Genomic DNA, 20,666 nt, shown 5'->3' on the forward strand with positions numbered 1-20,666 from the left:
ATCTGTACAAGATACTCAAAGATCTCTGAATATTTTAGGCACATGTTTTCCTTCTTAAACCATTGATAATCCTTAATTTATTCTTACTTCTTCTATTCTTGTGCTTTATTTAACAGACCTTTAAACATCACCTGAAGGGAAAACTTCACACACAATGCTTTTAGGAAAAATGACAGTACCACAGTCTGGGATCTTCATGTATGATAGGGTTATCCTCCAGTCATTCTCCCCTCGACATGTCAGGTTCTGAACGTCTAGAGTGGCCAGGTTATTTTCCTGCCACAACTGGATCCATGCAATGCCACAAGAGCAGAGGAATGGGTTTTCTGTTAAGATCCTGGAGGAAAGAAAATATTTTACACACACTTTAGTATCACCCAGCATTAAAGTATTATGTATATGTTTAGATTTTCTTTAGATAGTTTACAAGGTCTTTATGTAATACCAGTCAAACAATTTAGATCATATTACTAAATCAGACGTAGTTGGAGAAACTCAGCAGGTCTGGCGGCATCAGTGGAGAGAAAGCAGAATTAATGTTTTCAGTCCAGTGACACTTTGAAATGTTAACGCTGCTTTCTCTCCACAAATGTTGTCAGACCTACTAAGTTTGTTCAACAATTTCTGTATCCGATTCATATTCTCAGCATCTGCTGATGTTTGTGTTATTATAAATCAGGTTGTGATGCTAAGTCAGGGCTAAGGTAATAAATGGTAGGTGTACTACTCCATTTAATTTACCTAAATTACTATGTTTGGAAAAAAGTTTAAAATAGGAATGAAGGGTAACTGTAATAAAGTGATCACTTTCTTCTCATTGAGTTAGTTTCCCTCCAGATGTGAAAGAAACAAGAAAGTAAAAAATGAGCAAAACTAGATGTACTTTGAAAGAAAAGAATACTGAGGTGCAACAATTAAGCTGGAAAGGCCAAATTATGCAGGCAGGAGAAGTACACAGGCCCTATTCATCTCCAGTCTAAACTGCATGGTTGATGCTAATTTTTTAGCAGACAAGTGGAAGCAAAGTTTTGGTTGGTAAGAGGCTTCTCCAACAGGTAACCAAAGGAATGGTTACCAAAGCTCAACTAAAGACAGGGTACCAGGAGGCTGTGGCTTTGGGGAACAGGGAGTGGACAAAGGACACCTAAGGATTCTTGGTGGGTCCTCAAGGGTTAGTCCTGCGCAGACTTGGGATGAAATTCAAGAAGAACTCTGTTGATGTATAATAGAAGAAAGACATTGCTATCTTACCCAGAGCAGTTTTATTACTGCTTAAAAGCACCCGTTTGAGATTTTAACACGTGGGAAGTCAATGGACCTGATACAGGTATGTCACTGCTGCCTGTATCTGATTTTTACAAAGCAAGCAAGGTGACAATTTCAGCTGTAGGTACTAAAGTTTGCAGTACTAGTACTCAACCTCCAGGGTCATTCTTCAATCAAGATTCCTATTCTCAACTACATCTTCACTGTGAGCTTACATATTCATTCCTGCAAAAATTCTTCCAAGCCAGGTAACAACTACATTTGAATCAGCCTTATTTAAAACACACGTTGATTTATTTCAGTACCTATTTTGTTACTGTTGCATGTGAGGAACATACTCAAAAGAAATACTCTATTGATTAGTTGTGAAATTGCATAAGCAGAAATTCAAATATCTGTTTCATTAGGTTATGACCAGGTGTTACGAAGGATTCCAACTAGTCAAAAGCCATTCTAAAATCCACAATGGATGCCAAGTTAAATTCAGCTCTGGAAACTTTCACAACCCAGAACAAAAGCTGCTATTGGATTATCAGATAGGATAAGTAACAGCAAAAAAATGCTTTAATGCATTTAATAAGGAAAAAATACAATAAATGCTATAATCTAATGCCAGTAATGGACTCAACTATGGCTGTTTAGCTGATCAGAAGCAGTTCAAATGCTAATCTCTGCTTGATACGGAAACTAAGATGATAAATGCTAAAGCCCACGAGGAATATATACATTCTCAGACATCATGAAGTGAACAGTATCTACAATGTAATCAGAATAGAGGTAAAGTACATAAGGATGGAGTAAAATCTCCAGGGTGAGAATAAGCAAAATGAGATAATACTTGAATGATTGTTATAAATTACTTCAAATGCATTTGTTCTCTTGAACTAGTATGTTTTTGATTCTATGCATGCATAATTTTGTAAAATGTTATGTATAGCTTAATGTTCATTGGAATTATGTTAATGTTACATCATACGTTGAGATGTAACTGTGATCGATGCAATAAAACGATTGAAAGTGCATTTAATCAAATGTGTTTCTGTTTATTTTCACATTTATAACACAGTGTTGTACTATCAAATTAAAAAGTCTACTTTTGAAACTGTACAGCTGCATAAAATGAATATCCTCATCTAGATGTAACTAATTCCATGTTTTCTCATCACAAAATAATTTCTCAAAAGTAATAAATCATTCCAAAACTGGCTATTTTAAATATATATTGCGGCATTCTTAAAATTAACAATCACAGTAACATACAAGACAAATTAACCAATTAGAAAATAATGGTATAGAACTTGTAAGAAATTTAAGAATATATTACTGAATCAAAAATCAACAGTCTAATGTCACTGACCAATTTGCTTCAATATTCTCTGGGGAAATGGTCAAATTATATTTCCATTAAGAAAGGAAACCTGGATTAATGAGGTGTTGGTTGTATTTATAATATCCATAACATTATTTACCACTTACTCTCAAGGGTAATTTTGCTTTCTGTTCTAATCTGACCAGAGAGTTATGGGTCTCCAAAGCTGGCATTTCTGATTAAAGTACAGAAAGCTACTACAGAGTAGAACAAATAAAAAGTTTGATTATAAAGCCTATAACTAATACATAAATCAAAAATTAAATTACTGCACAAGTGCCTAGTGAGTTTGCATGGTAAACAGAGGTATTATCAAACTAATACTTATTAGTTCATATAATTATCTGTCTGCTGCTCAGATTGAAGCATTAACCTCTTCAGAACAGATCAATAGTCTTATTAAATATTGGACAGAAGTAATTTCAAATGAACGTGTTACACTTCCTCAAGGCAGCATCTCAATTTTTAGGTTATTGCCACTAAATCGGTAAATATACTTTTATTTCAATTTAGTAAATAATTCCATGTTGTCAATGTGTTAATATTTTGGTACATTTGAAACCTTTACATTAATTATATTATAAATGTTTTTGAAAGGCCACTTACAAATGTGTCAGTTCCAAATATCGAAAAGGCTTCCAGGACAAGCTTGAAAATCTGTTATTGGCAAGGTTGCTGAAATAGAAATCGAACTAAGTTGTTAAACTTAGTTATAACATTTAGGGATGCTGAACTTATGTTATCAAACTAATATTTGACATGGTCACATGATATTTTGTCAACTATTTAAATTAGCATCAATACGTTTTATTTCAAGAGTTCACATAACATAGAATGATAGAATCATAAAATTCACAGCTGAAAAGGCGGCCATTCATCCCATTGTGTCTGCATTAGCAAGGAGCTATCCAGCCTCACCACTCTTTACAACACTCAGCTAGAAATGTGGAAGACAAATGTTATGTTTGCCTTTATTGCAAGAGGATTCAAGTACAGGAGCAGGACTGTCTTAAAGCAGTTGCCCTCGGTATTGATAACACTATATGTGGAGTATTCCGAAATGTTTTGATCTCCTTATCTGAGGAAGGACATTCTGGCTTTGAAGAAATGCAATGAAGGTTCACCAGACTGATTCTTGGGATGGCAGGGCTCCACAGAGGCCTGTATCCCATCACCAAGTCACCCTTTATTTACATGTGCATAGTCCCTGTGTTTGACGAATGAATGTTATGTATGTCCAGCCACTTTAAGTGGGTGTCCACAATGAACAAAAACATTGAGCCCATAAAAGGACCTGCATTGTTGACATGAACCAAGTTCAGGGTTTACCCAGCCATTCACACAAATGTGAGGGAGCTGCTGATGGTCATTTTTGTCCTTGCTGGAAGTCTGGGCACTGTCCCACCAGACGCAACTTCTCGCCAACATCTTCATTTTGGAACCCCCTGGATAATCCTGCTGGAGTTCTGCCAGTATCTGGCAACGACCTTTACTTGGGAAAATCACTCTTGCTCCTCCCAGTATGCCACCCTGTACTGTGATCTGGCCTCTCTGGGCCCAAAAATGTTTCAGTTCTGGTTGTTTCCCTCATCACCACCAGTTGTTTCAGTTTTGCCAGGCCTGGATCTTTCTTTGGCTAAAGTCTGATATTGTTAGCTGTGGCTGGAAGTGTGTCCAGGAAATTTAACCCATTATGGACTCTCCCAGTGGTGGTACCATTGGCAGTGTATCTGCCAGTGGGAAGTACTCAATACATCTGAATTTGTAACTTTGTATCTCAGAAGGTGTTCCAACTTGTAATTATACACATTTTGTATGAGAGCCCACCGCTGAATTCATCCTGAAGCTATGGGCAACACTGCCTTGTCTTTCAGTAAATCTAGCAGGTATTTGTGTTCTGTTATTATTTTAAATTTATGTCCCTAAACGTATTGGTGGACTTTCCAGGGTGTGCACTTTCCTGGATACCGGTGTAAAATTCCCTTACTCAATTTAGATCAAGTGGAACTCTTTTTCTGTCTTGAGTCCGCATACCGGCAACAACTGCATTGGTTTGCTGGCCCAGATAATGAAGAAACAAAATGGTTTTTGGGATCTTGCTGCAGATTGACCTCGAGTTCCTCTGCTCAATATTGTCCTGAGTGAAGCTATGCAATTGCCTTCATTCGTGGTGTTCCCCAAGTTCAGTTGGACTGGAGAGGGTGGCCATTCCATCGGAATACTCTACAGCTCACATGCTGCACTTGCCACATTTTCCAATGATAAAGCCAGTGGTAGTGCTTCTTTTAAGTCCTGTTGGGCTTCAGCTAGTAGGCGCTTTTGCTTGGTTACATCATTTATCCCACATACTAAATGGTTTCTCAGCATCTCTTTAAGGATTAAACCAAAATCTCATGCCTCTGACAGTCATCTTAACCTCATCAAAAATCCCAGTGCAGATTCCCCTGGTTCTCAAATTGCTGAGTAAAACCAATAGCATCTCAGAATTAGAGGAGGCTTGGGTTTATAATATTCTAAAACTAAATTCATCAACTCTTAAAAGGTTTTAGCATCTGGGGAAAGTTAGGCTGCTAATAAGCAAAAGAAGCTGCAGGTCCACTCATTGCTTTCCATCTGCCTCAATGTCATTTGCCCAAAAAAAACCATTCTTTCCACATACTGGGCCCCGTATTCAATGGCAGGATTGAATGAGTCAAGCTTTCCAAATAACCGCATGAAGCCAGAAATGTTTGTCCTCAACGCAAAGACAACTGTTGCGAGTGAATTTCTTAGCAGCATGCTTTTCCCTGGTTCCCAGTGAAATAACACCACAGAGGCTGGTATTCGTCATCAAATCGCTCTTTATTTACATATTGAGCATCTTTGACACTGATCCAGCTCACTCAGAGCTATCTCTCAGAATGAACAGGGTATGTTACACTTCTGCTATTATCTGTCAGCCAGGGCTCCCTGATTGGGCCAGATTAATAGCTCCAACCAGAGAACTCATATTCTTTGAGGTTCACCTGGCTGACCTCGTTACAATCACTACAAGGGGTATTGCATATGTCAGTTCAATAGCCAAGAGACTGAGCCTCTAGATTGCCTGCTTTGCTCAATTCAGAAACAATGTTATTGAACTGGACTCGGGGGCCTTGTTGGGCCAATGGATTAGACCAGGAGCAGCACCAAGGAACTCATAATTTCTGACCCTGCACCTGGGTAGAGGAGGTTGAAAGGAAGAGAAGGGTTCTTTCTCCACAGAATTAGGTAGTCAAGATATCATCATGGGTGGTTTCTGTACCATCACTGACCACCAAGCAACAACGTGAATCTCATCTAACAAGGGGAACCTTACCAGACAGTGAAGGAATAGCAAGGAACAGACAGAATGAAAATATAGCGACACTTCATTTCACACTCAGCCATCTGCTCAAATACCAACATTATCTTTGAGGATAAATTACATGCAGGGTTTCAATCTGATGAAATGCCTGACACAAACAGTCTACAGTCAGGACAAGGGCCAAGAATAGTGCAGTTTTCAGCTTCACAGAGAACAAGGTTGCACATGGATTCTGCTGCAGAGTGCTTAGATCAACATATGAATGCAGCAGTCGACAGAATAATTCTGATGCATATGCAGTTTGTTGGGAAGTCTGTCAGAAAGCTTGCTGTCAATGTCAAGGGCATGGAGGAGTTCAGTACCAAATTGTGACAGGATTTTGCACAGAACTTGGAGGCTATTGTTTCCAGAGCTCAAAAATGTGTTGCTGGAAAAGCGCAGCAGGTCAGGCAGCATCCAAGGAGCAGGAGAATCGACGTTTCGGGCATAAGCCCTTCTCCAGCATCTGCAGTCCTCACTTTTTCCCTTTTGGCTATTGTTTCCAGCATACAAGTAGTGACCAGATTCACTTGCAAAAAATATCTTTCATTAAAGCACAAGCAGAAGCCAACCAATAGCAATGTGCTGTAATTGAAGATCCGAAGTACTATCATACAAGTTCTGCCTACTATCATGGAAACTGGGGACAATTAGGCATCACAGATGGGTGTTATAGTGCACTGAGCTTTGCAGGATGTGATCAAGCATGCTATTAAGATTGCTGACGTATCACACTGGAGGGATGCCTGTGGTTCCCTGGACCATAAATGTGCTGTCCTCATTCAAGAAGACTACTCCATGTTGCTTTACCAGTACCTTGCTTTTGGCCTGTCAGCCAGATAACCCAGACTGCTGAGAATCATACCGAGATTCTACAGTTCAAACACAAGCCTTCTAGGAGCTACAGCTGTTCGTGGCTGTCCTTTAAGGCTATCTGCAGTCTCCACATTAAAAGTTAGCAAACTTTCACCAGTCATTTTATAGCCACTGAAGTGGAATTTCAATAGCAACACCAGGATATGATACATGGAAGTCAGATAGTCAGAGACTGCACACGGGTGATTAGTTGAGTTTCATATGCAATATGGCATGATGTTCTGGGCGCAGTGGTTAGCACTGCTGCCTCACAGCGCCTGAGACCCGGGTTCAATTCCCGCCTCAGGCAACTGACTGTGTGGAGTTTGCATGTTCTCCCCGTGTCTGCATGGGTTTCCTCCGGGTGCTCCGGTTTCCTCCCACAGTCCAAAGATGTGCAGGTTAGGTGAATTAGCCATGCTAAATTGCCCGTAGTGTTAGGTAAGGGGTAAATATAGGGGTATGGGTGGGTTGCGCTTCGGCGGGTCGGTGTGGACTTGTTGGGCCCAAGGGCCAGTTTCCACACTGTAATGTAATCTAATATATTTGGTTTGGAATGTTCCCAACGTTCTCATCGTGTCAGCTTTTATTTTTTCCCTTGTGAACAAATGGACATTGCAATGGTTAGTGACACGAGGAAAAGTAGACATGGGTCAATTGGTGGAAGGGAGATTGCAGTAGTGTTTACTGGTATCATACTCAGATGCATTGTTCACATAGGCAACCTGGACAGTAAGGGGTCAGATTTCCTCCTCACTTTGTCTTCTTCCTCTTCCTATTGCAATTGCTTGCTGTTCTGCATGTAACTGGTGGTGAGGGCTGCCCCCTCAAGACAGCTTTCACAGCTTTCAGTAGACTACTGTAACACATGGTCTGAAAAGTTTATCACTTGATTACATGCAATAAGCACCACACAGTAAGATACTAGGCAGACTTGGTGAGAGTAAAATAGGAACCTCATGAGAAATTGACCTAAGGCTGATTGCTCCTAAAATTCTTGTAGTACCACTTAGTCTATTCCTATAACTTGCAAATAGTTGCAGAGATGCAATAAACTACATTTTGTTTATTCTACAAAACTCATTAGCTCCGAAAGTGGGTCCCTTCACACCTACTGGACCACATAAACCCTTCAAGAATGCACACACTTAAAACAGCAGAACAGGCAACATGATGGTCAGTATGGGATTTGAAGATGTGAACAGAGAACAGGGGAAGTCACAAGCCCAGTCATTTAAAACAGGTAAGCATTCGGCAATTTAAAGAAGTGAGCATTCTAGTCTAATACTGAAATTTTTGAGGTGACTCCATTTCAGTTGCAAAAGGCAGGAGGTCATCTTTTTCTGCAGCGAAAGCATCAGAATTCTCTATTAAAGTCACAAAAAGCAGGAAAATCCTGGAGAACAGCAGTAAAGTGCTGGAGAACTGTCATTATAGCAAAATAAAAATATTTAAGTAAGATAAGATATCTAATCACATTAGGAAGCCATAACACTAGAAACAGTATTGTTAGGAAAATTTAATTTCAAAGACGGCCCAGAAAGAATACAACATTGGACGCTCTGGAGAAAACAATTACTGAGATATAGAATGGCTTCTAAGGTAGATGCTAAATCAGAAGCTGAACAAGTAAGTACACTTTTGGATACAATTAAGAGTATAACAGATGTTAACATTGCTCACCAAAGGGATAATAGATGCACAATACACATTTAAAGACATACGGGTATTTCTCCTGTAATGTCATAATTGTGTTCCAGTGATACCTCGCTTAATAGAAGATCACTTAATAGAAATAAGGAGGCCTATGGGAAAAGTGGGGTTAGGGGCAGACCAGCAAAAAATATCACTCACGATCACTCAAAAATCACCCAAAAGTCTAACACAAAGTATAGCACAGCCTGAATGAAGGCTGAAATCATATTTATTAACAAAACAAAAGTAAATTTAACACAATGCATTTTTTTTAAATGTAAGAAAGCTGCTCTCTGTGCAGCCCCTCTCACAGAAAGTTGCTGATATCGGCACATGCACAGGACAGCATGAAAACTGGAGTTCACATCATGCACATACAGAACGGCACAGATACTTCAGCGCTGACATCGCGCATGCGCAGGGTGGCATGAAGACCGATGCCAACATTGCACATGCATGGACACTGGCGCATGCGCAGAATGGCACGGGGATTCCAGCATGCACATTCGCACATGTGCAGAATGAGGCGCACAAACTAATCCCCGCTGGAATCACGTTATTGCCAACAGAGTTAAGCGTTCTCCAAGATACCGTTCCTTAATTCTTCAGTGACGATATAGCCAAATCTCAGAACTATCTGTACTGAAAGCCTTTGTCAATTACTTCAAGCTCAGAACTAACAAAATTGTTGAAAGGATAAGTTGAAACAGAAGAATACAGCATCTAGAGGAATCTACAGAAATCCATAGATGACCTTATTAATGGTCTCTACAGGCGTGGCGAGATGTAACAATAGTGAATTAATATCATACTTCATTAGATTGATTGCAATAGGCATTACTGACAAGTCTTTCTCAGATTTATTGCAGTCCAAAGAAGACCTGATTCTAGAGAAAACCATTTAGATGGTGAGCGGAGCAGAGGTCCAGTAATAACACAGATCAGTCCTACGGGGAGGAGCACAGGATGTCTTTGGAATTCATTCAATTCCTAAGATGCAGTGATTAATCAATGCCGTGGGTAGGGCAGACACTAGACATTAGAAGTACTTGTTAATTGCTGTGGAGAAAAGAAACCTCATAAGCAGGATCAATGCGGCTTAATGAAATAAAGAAAGTTCTGATTCCGAGTACTAACAGACTTTGAGAAGAAAGACAAGTGATGAGGCAGTGCTGACACTGCATCTCACTCGAAGCAACTGGAGAATCTGGAATTTAATTGGGGCAGATTGCAGCACAGCACAGTTAACAACTAGTCATAGCAAGTTCAAGTCACACACTTAGCACCAAGATGACTAGGAAGATTCAAGTTCAAGTGAAATACCTTCCAAAGAAGAATCCTGAACAGCCATTAGTATCGCATCAAGCAAGAGGAAATCTTCAGGTAATAAATTTGAAGAGGTAAACAAATTAAGATTCACCAGTAATTCATTCACTGAGAAAGAACAAGAAAGTCCAAACCAATCAACAAGTTGAAGTAATACGTTTTTAATTTCAGCACATATCTACATGCAGATTGAGAATAAAACCCATCGATGCAAAATGAAGATGCAATACACCCAATTTCAAGAAGACAGAATTAAGATGTCAATATTTAAAGATTTATGATACTGCAAAGAAAAAAGTACTTGCTCAAGAAGAGATAACATCCTTCTCAACAGAAATACAACAGATGAAAAGTCCTCCAGTTCAGAAGAGAACATAGGACCACAGGATGACAGCTTAAAGCAACTAGATTAGGTTCCCTACAGTATGGAAACAGGCCCTTCATCCCAACAAGTCCACACCAACCCTCCAAACAGTAACCCACCCAGACCCATTCCCCTACTCTATATTTATCACTGACTAATGCACTGAACACTATGGGCAATTTAGCATGGCCAATTCACCTGACCAGCACATTTTTGGATTGTGAGAGGAAACCAGAGTACCCAAACAGACATAGGGAGAATATGCAAACTCCACACAGACAGTCACCCAATGTAGGAATCAAACCCAGGTCCTTGTCACTGTGAGGCAGCAGTATTACCCACTGAACCACCATGCACCCCAACTGCTTTCAGCCCAACAAACTATCAATTTTCTAAGTCCAAAGAGAACATATTCAGGGAGGATAGTTAAGCATCCAGTTAACCTGAATTTTCCAATCAACGGTTTGGTGTGGTAGATGGGTCAGTGGTAAATTAAACTATATAAACAAATGTATAACAATAATTACAGAAAAATGCTTGGGGAGTTTCAAAATATGGGTCTGAAAGGGTTACTACTTGATTAAATATAATAAGTACCACCCACTGTGACGGTGTCAGGTGGACTTTGCGGTTAAGCAAAACAGGAATCTCATGGGAGATGAATCTAAGACTAGGTCTTCCCAACAATATAGTATTAATATCGAGTTTATTCTTATAATCCATAAATGATTGTAGGTATACAATAAACTGCACCTTGATAACTGCAAAAGACCCTTCCTGTTAAACAGAAGGTAGTTACTCTTGCATACATTAGGACTTCAGAAAACCCCAAAGAACTCACACATTTTAAAAATACAAATAACAGCACACATAATAAAATGTGACACCTACTCTGATGATTTCTGCAGAATTCCTACAAAGCAATTCCAGGAATGGAAATAGTATTTCAGTACACCACTGGTATGCTGTATCACAGCACCACAGCTATTACTGTTTGAATGTAGTGCATGTGAGCTTGGGTTGTGCATCTAAGTCATCAACTATGCCATAATTAGGAAGCCCTTATCACTCAACAATCACTCTTTCGTTTGTTTTGATGGCTCAAATATACCTAGGACAGGGAGCAATACTAAGGTACTAAATATTGATTTGCATGATTCGTTGCATATGGTCACACATTTGTTAGACATTACGAGAGTCACTTTTTTATGTTCATCCACAAGATGAGGACATCACTGACTCAGCAGTATATATAGACCTCCTAATTTCCCAGAGGGCCATTACAAGTCAACCACATTGCTGTGGATCTGGTGTCACATGTAGGCCAGACCAGGTAAGGGTAGCAGTTTCCTTCCCTAAAGGACATTAGTAAACTAGATGGTTTTTTTATGACAACTGACAATGATTTCATAGTCATCCATAGATTCTTTAATTCCAGATTTTTTTTATTGGCATCAAATTCCAACATCTGCCACGACGAGACCTGAATCCAGATCCCAAGAACATTATCCTGGGTTTCTGGATTAATAATCTGGATAGTTTTAATAGTCATTTATAATAAAAAGAGGGTACAATTAACATGCTGCACTTGTAAAGTAATGATACCCTGCACCATTGGGAAGCCTACAATTCTAGCAAAGCCACGGGTCCTTATATGTTCCATACTTTATTCAAAGCTCTGAATCATAAAACTACAGTTGCAGATAATGTTTCAGATTAATTAATTGGAAGAAGGGGGTTCTATTAAAAGGAAGTCTTAAAAAATCAAAAGAAACAAGAGACCAGAGGTTCAGGGTAGTGCACAGCCATCAAAATGTGACAGGAAGTGGCAAAAAATATAAGCAGAAGAGTCTTATTGATCATGTGATGAAGTTGAAACTCCCCCCTGCACAGCACAAGCAGGCAAATCTCATCAATGTATACACCCCTGCCATAACCAACCCTGATGAAGCTAAGAATAATTTTATGGTGGCCTCTCTCCTTGATTGGTAAACTCAGACAAGTTAGTCATTCTTCACAACTTCAACATGAGAGATCACCAGCCATAAGAAGGGGGTCACAGGAAAAGATAGGATTAGCCACAAGGCAACAGCAATGATACCTCTTGCAGAAATACATCTCTCTGACTCTATTGTGTGGGAATGAGCAGGTAATTACCAGCACAGTTTTCCACTTCCCTAATTACAACAAAGCATCTTGGATACATCCCCTCTGTAGATATTAGCACCTAATCAATTATGTTATTACTTGGCAAAGGGAGAGGCAGAATGTACATGTAACAAAAGCCATGTGTGGCACTGACAGTGACCATTATGTTATCATTTCAATTTAAATATAAATTTCTATTCCCTAGAAACCCACAGGAAATGAAGGCCCAGAAACATCTCAAAGTCTCTCGCTCAGATAAGGAGCTATGAGATATCCTCTCTCCGAGAAACATAAGAGTCATCTGTGTATAGTGAAAATGAACACTCACTGCATTGAGAATGACTGAATGATCTTCAAGAATATATTGCACTCCAGTGCTCTAGATGTCCTTATGTCTATCTTTCATGAGCATCAAGATTGTTATGGAATAAATAACAAGGAATCCACAAATTATTTGAGGATGCTCAGGCTTCACTTGGAGTTTTAATATCAACTTTGAGTTCTGATGATGAGTCATTGGACTCAAAATTTTAATTCTGCTTTCTTCCCACAGATGCTGCCAGACTTGCTGAGGTTTACAAGCAATTTAGGTTTTTATTTCAGATCTCTGGCATCCACGGTTCTTTATTTGTCGTATTTGTCTAACTGGTGTTGGAAATCCTGAATGGAAGATCTGGGCCTGTATTCATAGCTTGTGAGAGTAATGATCCACATGGATAGTACAACCTGCAATGTGGTGCTATGATGTAGCCTATAAGTGCAATGTTACAGATTGATTGACAGTGAAGGACTCTGTGACAAATGTTATAACCTCGCCATACATTGCTTACCTTGTCTCATATTAGGCTCACTCCAGCAACTACTGAAACTATATGTAGGAAATAATTCATTTCAGAGGCATTATTAATACTGAAAATATTAAAATTGTAGCATAATTACTAGAATATTATCACACTATGAAGTGTAATAAAATTGTTTCAAATGCATGCATCTGAGTAGTTTAAAAAATCTAGGAAAACTGGTTTAATGCCCATGACAGTAATTCTGCAGTTGATTTATAGAAAAAGGGGTCTGAACTAACAGATTGTAGGATTATTCACCATCAGCCAATGATTTTCTCCTTCAGTAAAGTGGTACAGGTACAGAGCTGTATTCACTTTTATAAAGGTCTCCTTTTAGTGTTTGTGCCCTTAGAATAGGTTTTCAAATCAATAAGCCAGCTAACTAAATTTTGGATGTTCTAATTGTATTGGTACAATGCTTTTGAATGTTATGCTTAAAGACCTATACCAAAAATAATGTTGGTGCGAGAAAGAAAATGTAAAACTGTTAGAAATGCAGAACAAGTGACCCAGCATCAAAACGGCAATGATGGATTCATGTTTATTCTGAAGGAGGAGGTGAATGCACATCTTATCAACCTGTCCTGGTCAAATTGAAAATACCCATTTAAAAGGACTGAACCATACAAACAAATACATTTCAAATGTATTAACCACTGTCAAAAAAGAGGCAGGTGCCATGAATTTCAAGTGGGCATTCTCTTGATTGTCTGTCACAGTTGATTCATGGAAGCACTAGTAAAGAGATGCAAAGGGCATGAAGTCTGAGGACCAGCTTCACAGATACCACTCTGCACCTTGACACCCTTAATGGCATTGATCCAAGTTGAAAGTACTGGTATGTGACAACAGGTTCAGAACTAGATAATGATCATTTATCAAATATCTTACCACAGTCAAGAAGAATGACCACTTGGGGATAGTACAATGGCATAATCAGCTATTTTAGAACTTGGGTCTATGGAAAAATTAATGGTCTCATGGAGGATAGAGGGAGCTCAACATTTGGCAGAGAAAAAATTGTCAAGGGAAAAAAAGACAATCATGACTCACATGTATTGAAGCCGAGGGTTATTAAGGAATCCTTGTCGTGAAATAAATGTCAATCCACAATTAACCAATGTTCTAGAAAATGAAGAAGATTTCAATAAATGATTTTTTTCATGAATAGCTTTCAAGTATCTAGGAAATACAATGATTTAAATTGTTGGAAATACTCACAGATTTCTCAGTCCAGTATAAGGTTCCATGTCGCGTTCATTGATACCTGACAGATTGGGTTGATTCGCAATGTAGCTGTTGAATAAGAAAATTTAATGTTAGCAATTACCCAAATTATTTTAATGGAGGGCTTTATCAGTTGATCGTAGCTTGATTTTTTTTTGCTCAGTCACTAGTTCAATTTTAGTCTAAACAGTTTAAAGAGAAAACATTCATAAGAGACAGTTTTAAAAGTGAAAGGAAGTAAAATACAAATATAAACTGTTTTTCAGGAAATATTTAACAGTAACCAAATGCACAGTGTAATTTTATTATAATACAACAGAGAGCTAGCAACAAAAACTATTTTAATAGCTTCAGCTGAGAATCTTCGATTGGTTCAGCTTGTCCTTGGGCCAAACAGTACAGTGGAAATGAATTATGATTTTCTGATTTCCACCTCTGTTTTCTACTTCACTGACAGAAGATATAACTTGGGAATAAGGCTATTGATATCAGGTTATGAAGCAAAAATAAAGTAAGTATTTCTTTTATGTTGTGTCTCAGGACTGAAATTGGTGCTATTTCCACAGCCGTTTTCCAAAAACAAACCTTGCGCAAAGAAGCCACCTGGAAATCTCAAATTCCAATGAGTGCTCAAATATTCTAATGCTGAAATATAGCAGGAAGTTTTCCCAAAATACATGCAGTCACGAAAATCCAATAACACTCTTCAAACATCCAGTATCCAAATTTAATCACAGTTCCAGCTTTATTTGCAATCAAGGATAGGTCAAATTTCTCAATAAAATAAAGAACTGCAGATGCCGGAGAACTGAAGCAAAAACAAAAATTGCTGGCGAAACTCTGCAAGGAAAATTAGAGGGAACATTGCTCTGCATCACTTGAATTCCTACATATTTCAATTCTGTTCATGCTTCCACTTATGTGAATTTCTGCAGCATTTGTGCATATATGTGAATTAGATTTTATGTTATCCAGAAGTAACAACAAATGCCCCAGCAAGACTAATCGTAATTTCTGAAATAATAACAAAGAGACATGTATAATGCTTGGAATTTGTTTTGCTACTAATGGAGTCACTAGTATGTTTCTTTTAGGATTCAGGGAAAAATACCTTGTAGAGTTTCGCCATCAATTTTTGTTTTTGCTTCAGTTCTCCGACATCTGCAGTTCTTTATTTTATTGAGAAATTTGACCTATCCTTGATTGCAAATAAAGCTGGAACTGTGATTAAATTTGGATACTGGATGTTTGAAGAGTGTTATTGGATTTTGGTGACTGCATGTATTTTGGGAAAACTTCCTGCTATATTTCAACATTAGAATATTTGAAATGGTATCTGTTCAAGTTGAACAATACTTGAATGAAGTATAGAGTTAGTAAGGCCAGAGAACATCCTAGGTGTTGGCGATTCAAATGCCTATCACCAAGAGTGGCTCAGTAGGACAACTACTGATTGCATGACTAAGTCCTGAATGAGAAATGTGCCTGACTGGAATTGTGGCAGATTCTGGAAGAATCTACATGAGAGACTAAACTTTTATGACTTTGTCATTCTTAATTCACCTGTTGCAAATATATGTTTATGTCAGTTTCGCTACAAATGACTAATGAACAGTTTTTGCAAATAGCAAGTCCTGTCTTCATACTGAGCATACCATCCATTGTACTAGGTGGCAATCCCACCATTCTAATGGAATAGATTCAGAAATTGGGTACCCATGAGACACTGCAAGCTATCAGCAGCAATAGAAGTGTAGTCCATCACAACTGATAATCTCATGTTCTGACATCCCCCTCATTCAGCACTGTCATCAAGTCAGGAGATCAACCATGATTTTTTTTATTCATTTATGGGATGAGGGCATCACTGGCTAGGCCAGCATTTATTGTCCATCCATAATTGCCCAGAGGGCAGTTAAGAGTGAGTCTGTGGACATTGCTATGGGTCTGGAGTCACATATAGGCCAGGCCAGAAAAGAATGATAGTTTTCTTCCCTAAAGGACATTAGTGAAACCAGATGGGTTTTTCCAACAAACAGCAATGGTTTCATTGTCATCACTAGACACTTAATTAGCAGTGCTTGAGAACAAACCAGGAGTGGCACCAACCAAATATAAAGATGAGGTGAAGAGAACGTCTACAACACAGGTCTAGTAAAATTCTTAATGATTTAAGTAAGATACTATAAGATTATGCTAAGTGACTCCACCACCAGTGAATGGATCACAGTGAAGCTCTGCAGGTTGTTTACATTCAGTCATGAGTGGTGGTGGACGATTCAGCAACTAACAGTCGCAGAGAAGAAAACTGTGTTACTGGAAGGGCTCAAAATCGATTAGGATTGACTGATTGCTGATACTTAAAGTTGATAAGATACCAGGAATGGATGACAGGTGTCAGAGGACACTGAAGGAAGTGAGAGTGAATATTGTTAAGGCACTGACTGTAATCTTTCAATCTTCCCTAGGCTCAGTGGGACTCTAGTTGGACTGGAGAACTACAAATGTTATAACCAAAAATGGTTACAAGGATAAGCCCAGTCAGGTTAACTTCAGTGATGGGGAAACTTGTAGAAATAATTATTTGGGATAGAATTAGTAGTCACAATGAAAAAGGTGGGTTGATTCGGAGAGTCAACATAGATTTCAAAAGGGGAAATAATTTGCAACTGATTTGCTGGAGATTTCTTTTTGAAATAGCATAGAAAGGGCCATTGAGGATAATGCTGTTGATGGGATGTATATGGACTTTTAAAGAGCATTTGATGCAGCGCCATACAACAGACTTGTGAGAAAGAATAAAAAGATCAGTAGCAATGTGGCTACAAAATTGGGTGAGTGATAGGAAATAGACAATAATCAATGGATATTTTTCAGGGTGGAGGAAGATTTGTAGCCGTGTTCCCCAGAGACTTGGTATTGGGACTATCACTTTTTTTCCTGAGTGAAATAAGTATTGGTGCAAGGGACAATTTCAAAGTTTGTCAATGACATGAAAATCAGATGCATTGTAAATAATTCTAATTAATCTGTTCAGACATGTTATGACACAACCAGACCAGTTAAGACTTGAATCCAGACATCTTGGCCCAAAGATAGGGACACTACCATTGCAGCACAAGAGCACCATTGAAAGTAAGGTAAACTATGAGGAGGACAATGTTTAACTAAAACAAAAAGGGTGTAGGCAAGTTGATGGAGTGGACAAATAGCTGGCAGATGAATTCAATGTGGAGAAGTGTGAAGTGATGCATTTTTGTAAAAAGAACATAGACAGCTAACCTAAAATAAGGGTCAAAATTCTTAAGGGCAGAGGCACCTGGGTACTTGTGCGCATTACTGAAAGTGGCAAAACAGGTAGAAAGAACAGTTAATAAAGATTACAGTATCCAGAGCTTTGATAATTGGGGCATAGTGTACAAGAGAAAAGAGGGTAGACTGAGCTTATACAAGACACTTGTAAGAGCTCGAGTATTCTGTATAGTTCTGGGTGCCATATTATCAGAAGAATGCGAATATATTGGCGAGAATGCAGAAAAACAGTTTCAGGGTTGGGAAACTTCAGAAACGAAGATAGATTGCATCGTTGGAACTGTTCTCCTTGCAGAGGAGAAGGCTAACTGGGGGTCTGATAGAAATTTTAAAAATCATGACAGGGCTAAATAAAATAAATAGGGAGAAACTATTCCTGCTGGTAAAATGGTCAAGAACAAGAAGGCACAGATTTCATGCGAGTATCAAATTTAAAGTGAGAATAAAGTATTTCACACAAAAAGTGTTCTGGATCTGAAAAACACTGCCTGGAAGTATGATGGAGGAACTTTGAATTGAGGTATTCAAGAGAGCATTAGAGGATTACTTAAATAGAAACAATATGCAAGAGCATGAGGGAAGAGCCAGAGAATATCACTATGCCATAATGCCGGTGCAGGCATGGTGAGCCAAATGGCCTTTCTCTATGCCGTAACACTTCTGTGATTCTGTGATTCTACAAAGGGGTGCGCAAGCTTCATTAACATTCCTATCATCAGTCGTAGCAGGACATAGCATTAATACAAGTGACAAGGTGAAAGGGTTAGAACCATCTTCAGTCTTAATTGCAGAGTGGATTATCCATCTTGGCCAACTTCTAAGACACCATGATCATGTACAAAGAAAGATGGTTGTGGTTGTTGGAGGTCAATTAACTCAGCCACATGACATCTTCCTCATGGTGGTGTGCAAGGCTTAGCCATTTTCAGGTATTTCATCAGAAACAAATAATGGGTCAAACAAGGTAGTAATATTGCAGCAACTTTCTCTGTTTTCATCACAACCATATCGTACCTCACCTCCAGCAAGTTACAAATCAGTATGGAAATAATCTGCAGAACAGATGAGAAACTTCAACCAATGCCAGGAATGGTTTTCAACATGAACTCAGCTGGTTGGTATTTGCCAGTTATACAGCAGAATTTATTGCTGAAGAACATCCACTGTTTCTATTTTATGAAAGAAGCGATGGTCTGTATAGAGGAAATAGCAGTTTTAAGGGTGCGTTTGAACACCCTGAACAGTCACACCCACTCCCAACCTGTGTCACTGAAAACACAGGAAAACAAAGACAACTCTGGAAAAGTCAGAGTTAAATTAGAATCTCCAATTAACTTTGTGCTATGCTATTTCATATCCACTGGTAGTCATCTGTGATTTAGTAACCAGGACCGAAATCATGAATCAGAGAAACCTCCCTTTATGCACCTTCAGGATAGATTTTCCCAGTCTGAAAAATTATTTATTGATTGATTGTTATAAAAAAATCAAACAGGACGTCAGGTGTCACAGGTGGGTAGCCCATTGTTATAGGAATTGGTTTTAAATATATCCTAGACTGACACAAAAAGTTATCTTCCTCTACAAGCATTGAAGTTTCCACATGCTTTGTTTACAATTGGTACTTTCAAACTAAAAGAGACATGACAGGTCTTCTCAGCAGAGTTCTCCCAGACGGTCACCTTCACTTCAGTGGAAATTAGCAGAAGCACCCTAACTAGACTAGAGAATCCCTAAAGAAACTGCCAGGAATAGCAAACTTTACTTAATGAAGCAAAGTAGACAAGCAATTCACTCTACTGCTGGGTAGGATGTGTTACTTGGAGATTGTTAATTAAGGAACATTGTTGGTCACAATAGAGAGTCTGTGCATTACTTCAAAACGCTTATTACAGATTCTAGATCGTACTCTTACAAGGTGTCTAACCTTCTGGTGTTAACATTCCTCGCTTAGTTCACCATTATTCATAATGTGGAGGTGCTGGTGCTGGACTAGGGTGGACAAAGTTAAAAATCACATGATACCTGGTTATAATCCAACAGGTTTGTTTGAAAGTACAAGCTTTTGCAGCACTGCTCCTTCATCATTCATATTCACATTATTCATAAATATTCACAGAAGGTCAAATGACTTCATTTTGTTTGCAGCCAATTCATGATTTTATCATAAGGGGAGGTTCCATCTTGTACTATAAAATTTACTGATTAAGTTAAACTGTGTGATCATGTGACAAGGATCAGCTAGATTGAAAGGGTTAAAAAGGATTCAGACAATTTGAACGTCTGATTTAATCTAGATGAATAAAAAGTAGATAATGCACACCGAAAAGGAAACATGAACTATGTTCATAAAGTAATATTGCTTTGAAAATGCACTCTGAAATGATCATGTATAAGCATTTTGTGTAGACATCTGAAGTTCTTTTTTCTCTTTTTAATAAATATGCTAACTTATTTGAAATAAATAGGAAAATTAGGTGATTCTGCCTAGGATTTAATCATTACTACTGTGTAGTATAAGTCAAAGGTGACTTTGTTTTGGAGATCTATAAATGGATATTTTCTTTCCCATTTTTCCTTGAGATAAGGAATCTGAACTGTGTCATTAATTATGAAGACCAATTCTAATCAATGATACATATTTAATGCAAACATTCTATAATGAATTTAGCCTTGAAAGTAATCACCAGAGGATCTGCCACAAACTGATTTTCTCTGATTTTAGTCAAGATGCTCCCATAAGGCAACTTTGCAAAGATATGTGACATTATCTGTTTAAACATCTGTTGGGTTTTTTTTATTTTGCAGACTGGTGAGATGGAATTCAGACACTCTTCTTTGCTGCTGTAGAGATCAATAATTGATAACTTAGCAATCATTTAATCATTATCAACCTGG

General features: G+C 38.4%; 1 protein-coding gene across 1 annotated transcript in view; it reads right to left on the reverse strand.

Moving 5' to 3' along the window:
- Nucleotides 1-20,666, reverse strand: part of ntrk2a (neurotrophic tyrosine kinase, receptor, type 2a) — a 257,615-nt gene that overhangs the window by 221,728 nt on the left and 15,221 nt on the right. The window contains exons 2-5 of the mRNA XM_043713062.2: nucleotides 14,451-14,525; nucleotides 14,283-14,354; nucleotides 3,242-3,310; nucleotides 180-337 (exon numbers count right to left, since the gene is read on the reverse strand). Coding sequence (XP_043568997.1) covers nucleotides 180-337; nucleotides 3,242-3,310; nucleotides 14,283-14,354; nucleotides 14,451-14,525 — 374 coding nt within the window. The remainder of the gene's footprint in view (nucleotides 1-179; nucleotides 338-3,241; nucleotides 3,311-14,282; nucleotides 14,355-14,450; nucleotides 14,526-20,666) is intronic.

The sequence above is a fragment of the Chiloscyllium plagiosum genome, unplaced genomic scaffold (genome assembly GCF_037043375.1).
Source record: "Chiloscyllium plagiosum isolate Xiang-an unplaced genomic scaffold, Cpla_swu_hap1 HiC_scaffold_2, whole genome shotgun sequence".
Lineage (NCBI taxonomy): Eukaryota > Metazoa > Chordata > Chondrichthyes > Orectolobiformes > Hemiscylliidae > Chiloscyllium > Chiloscyllium plagiosum.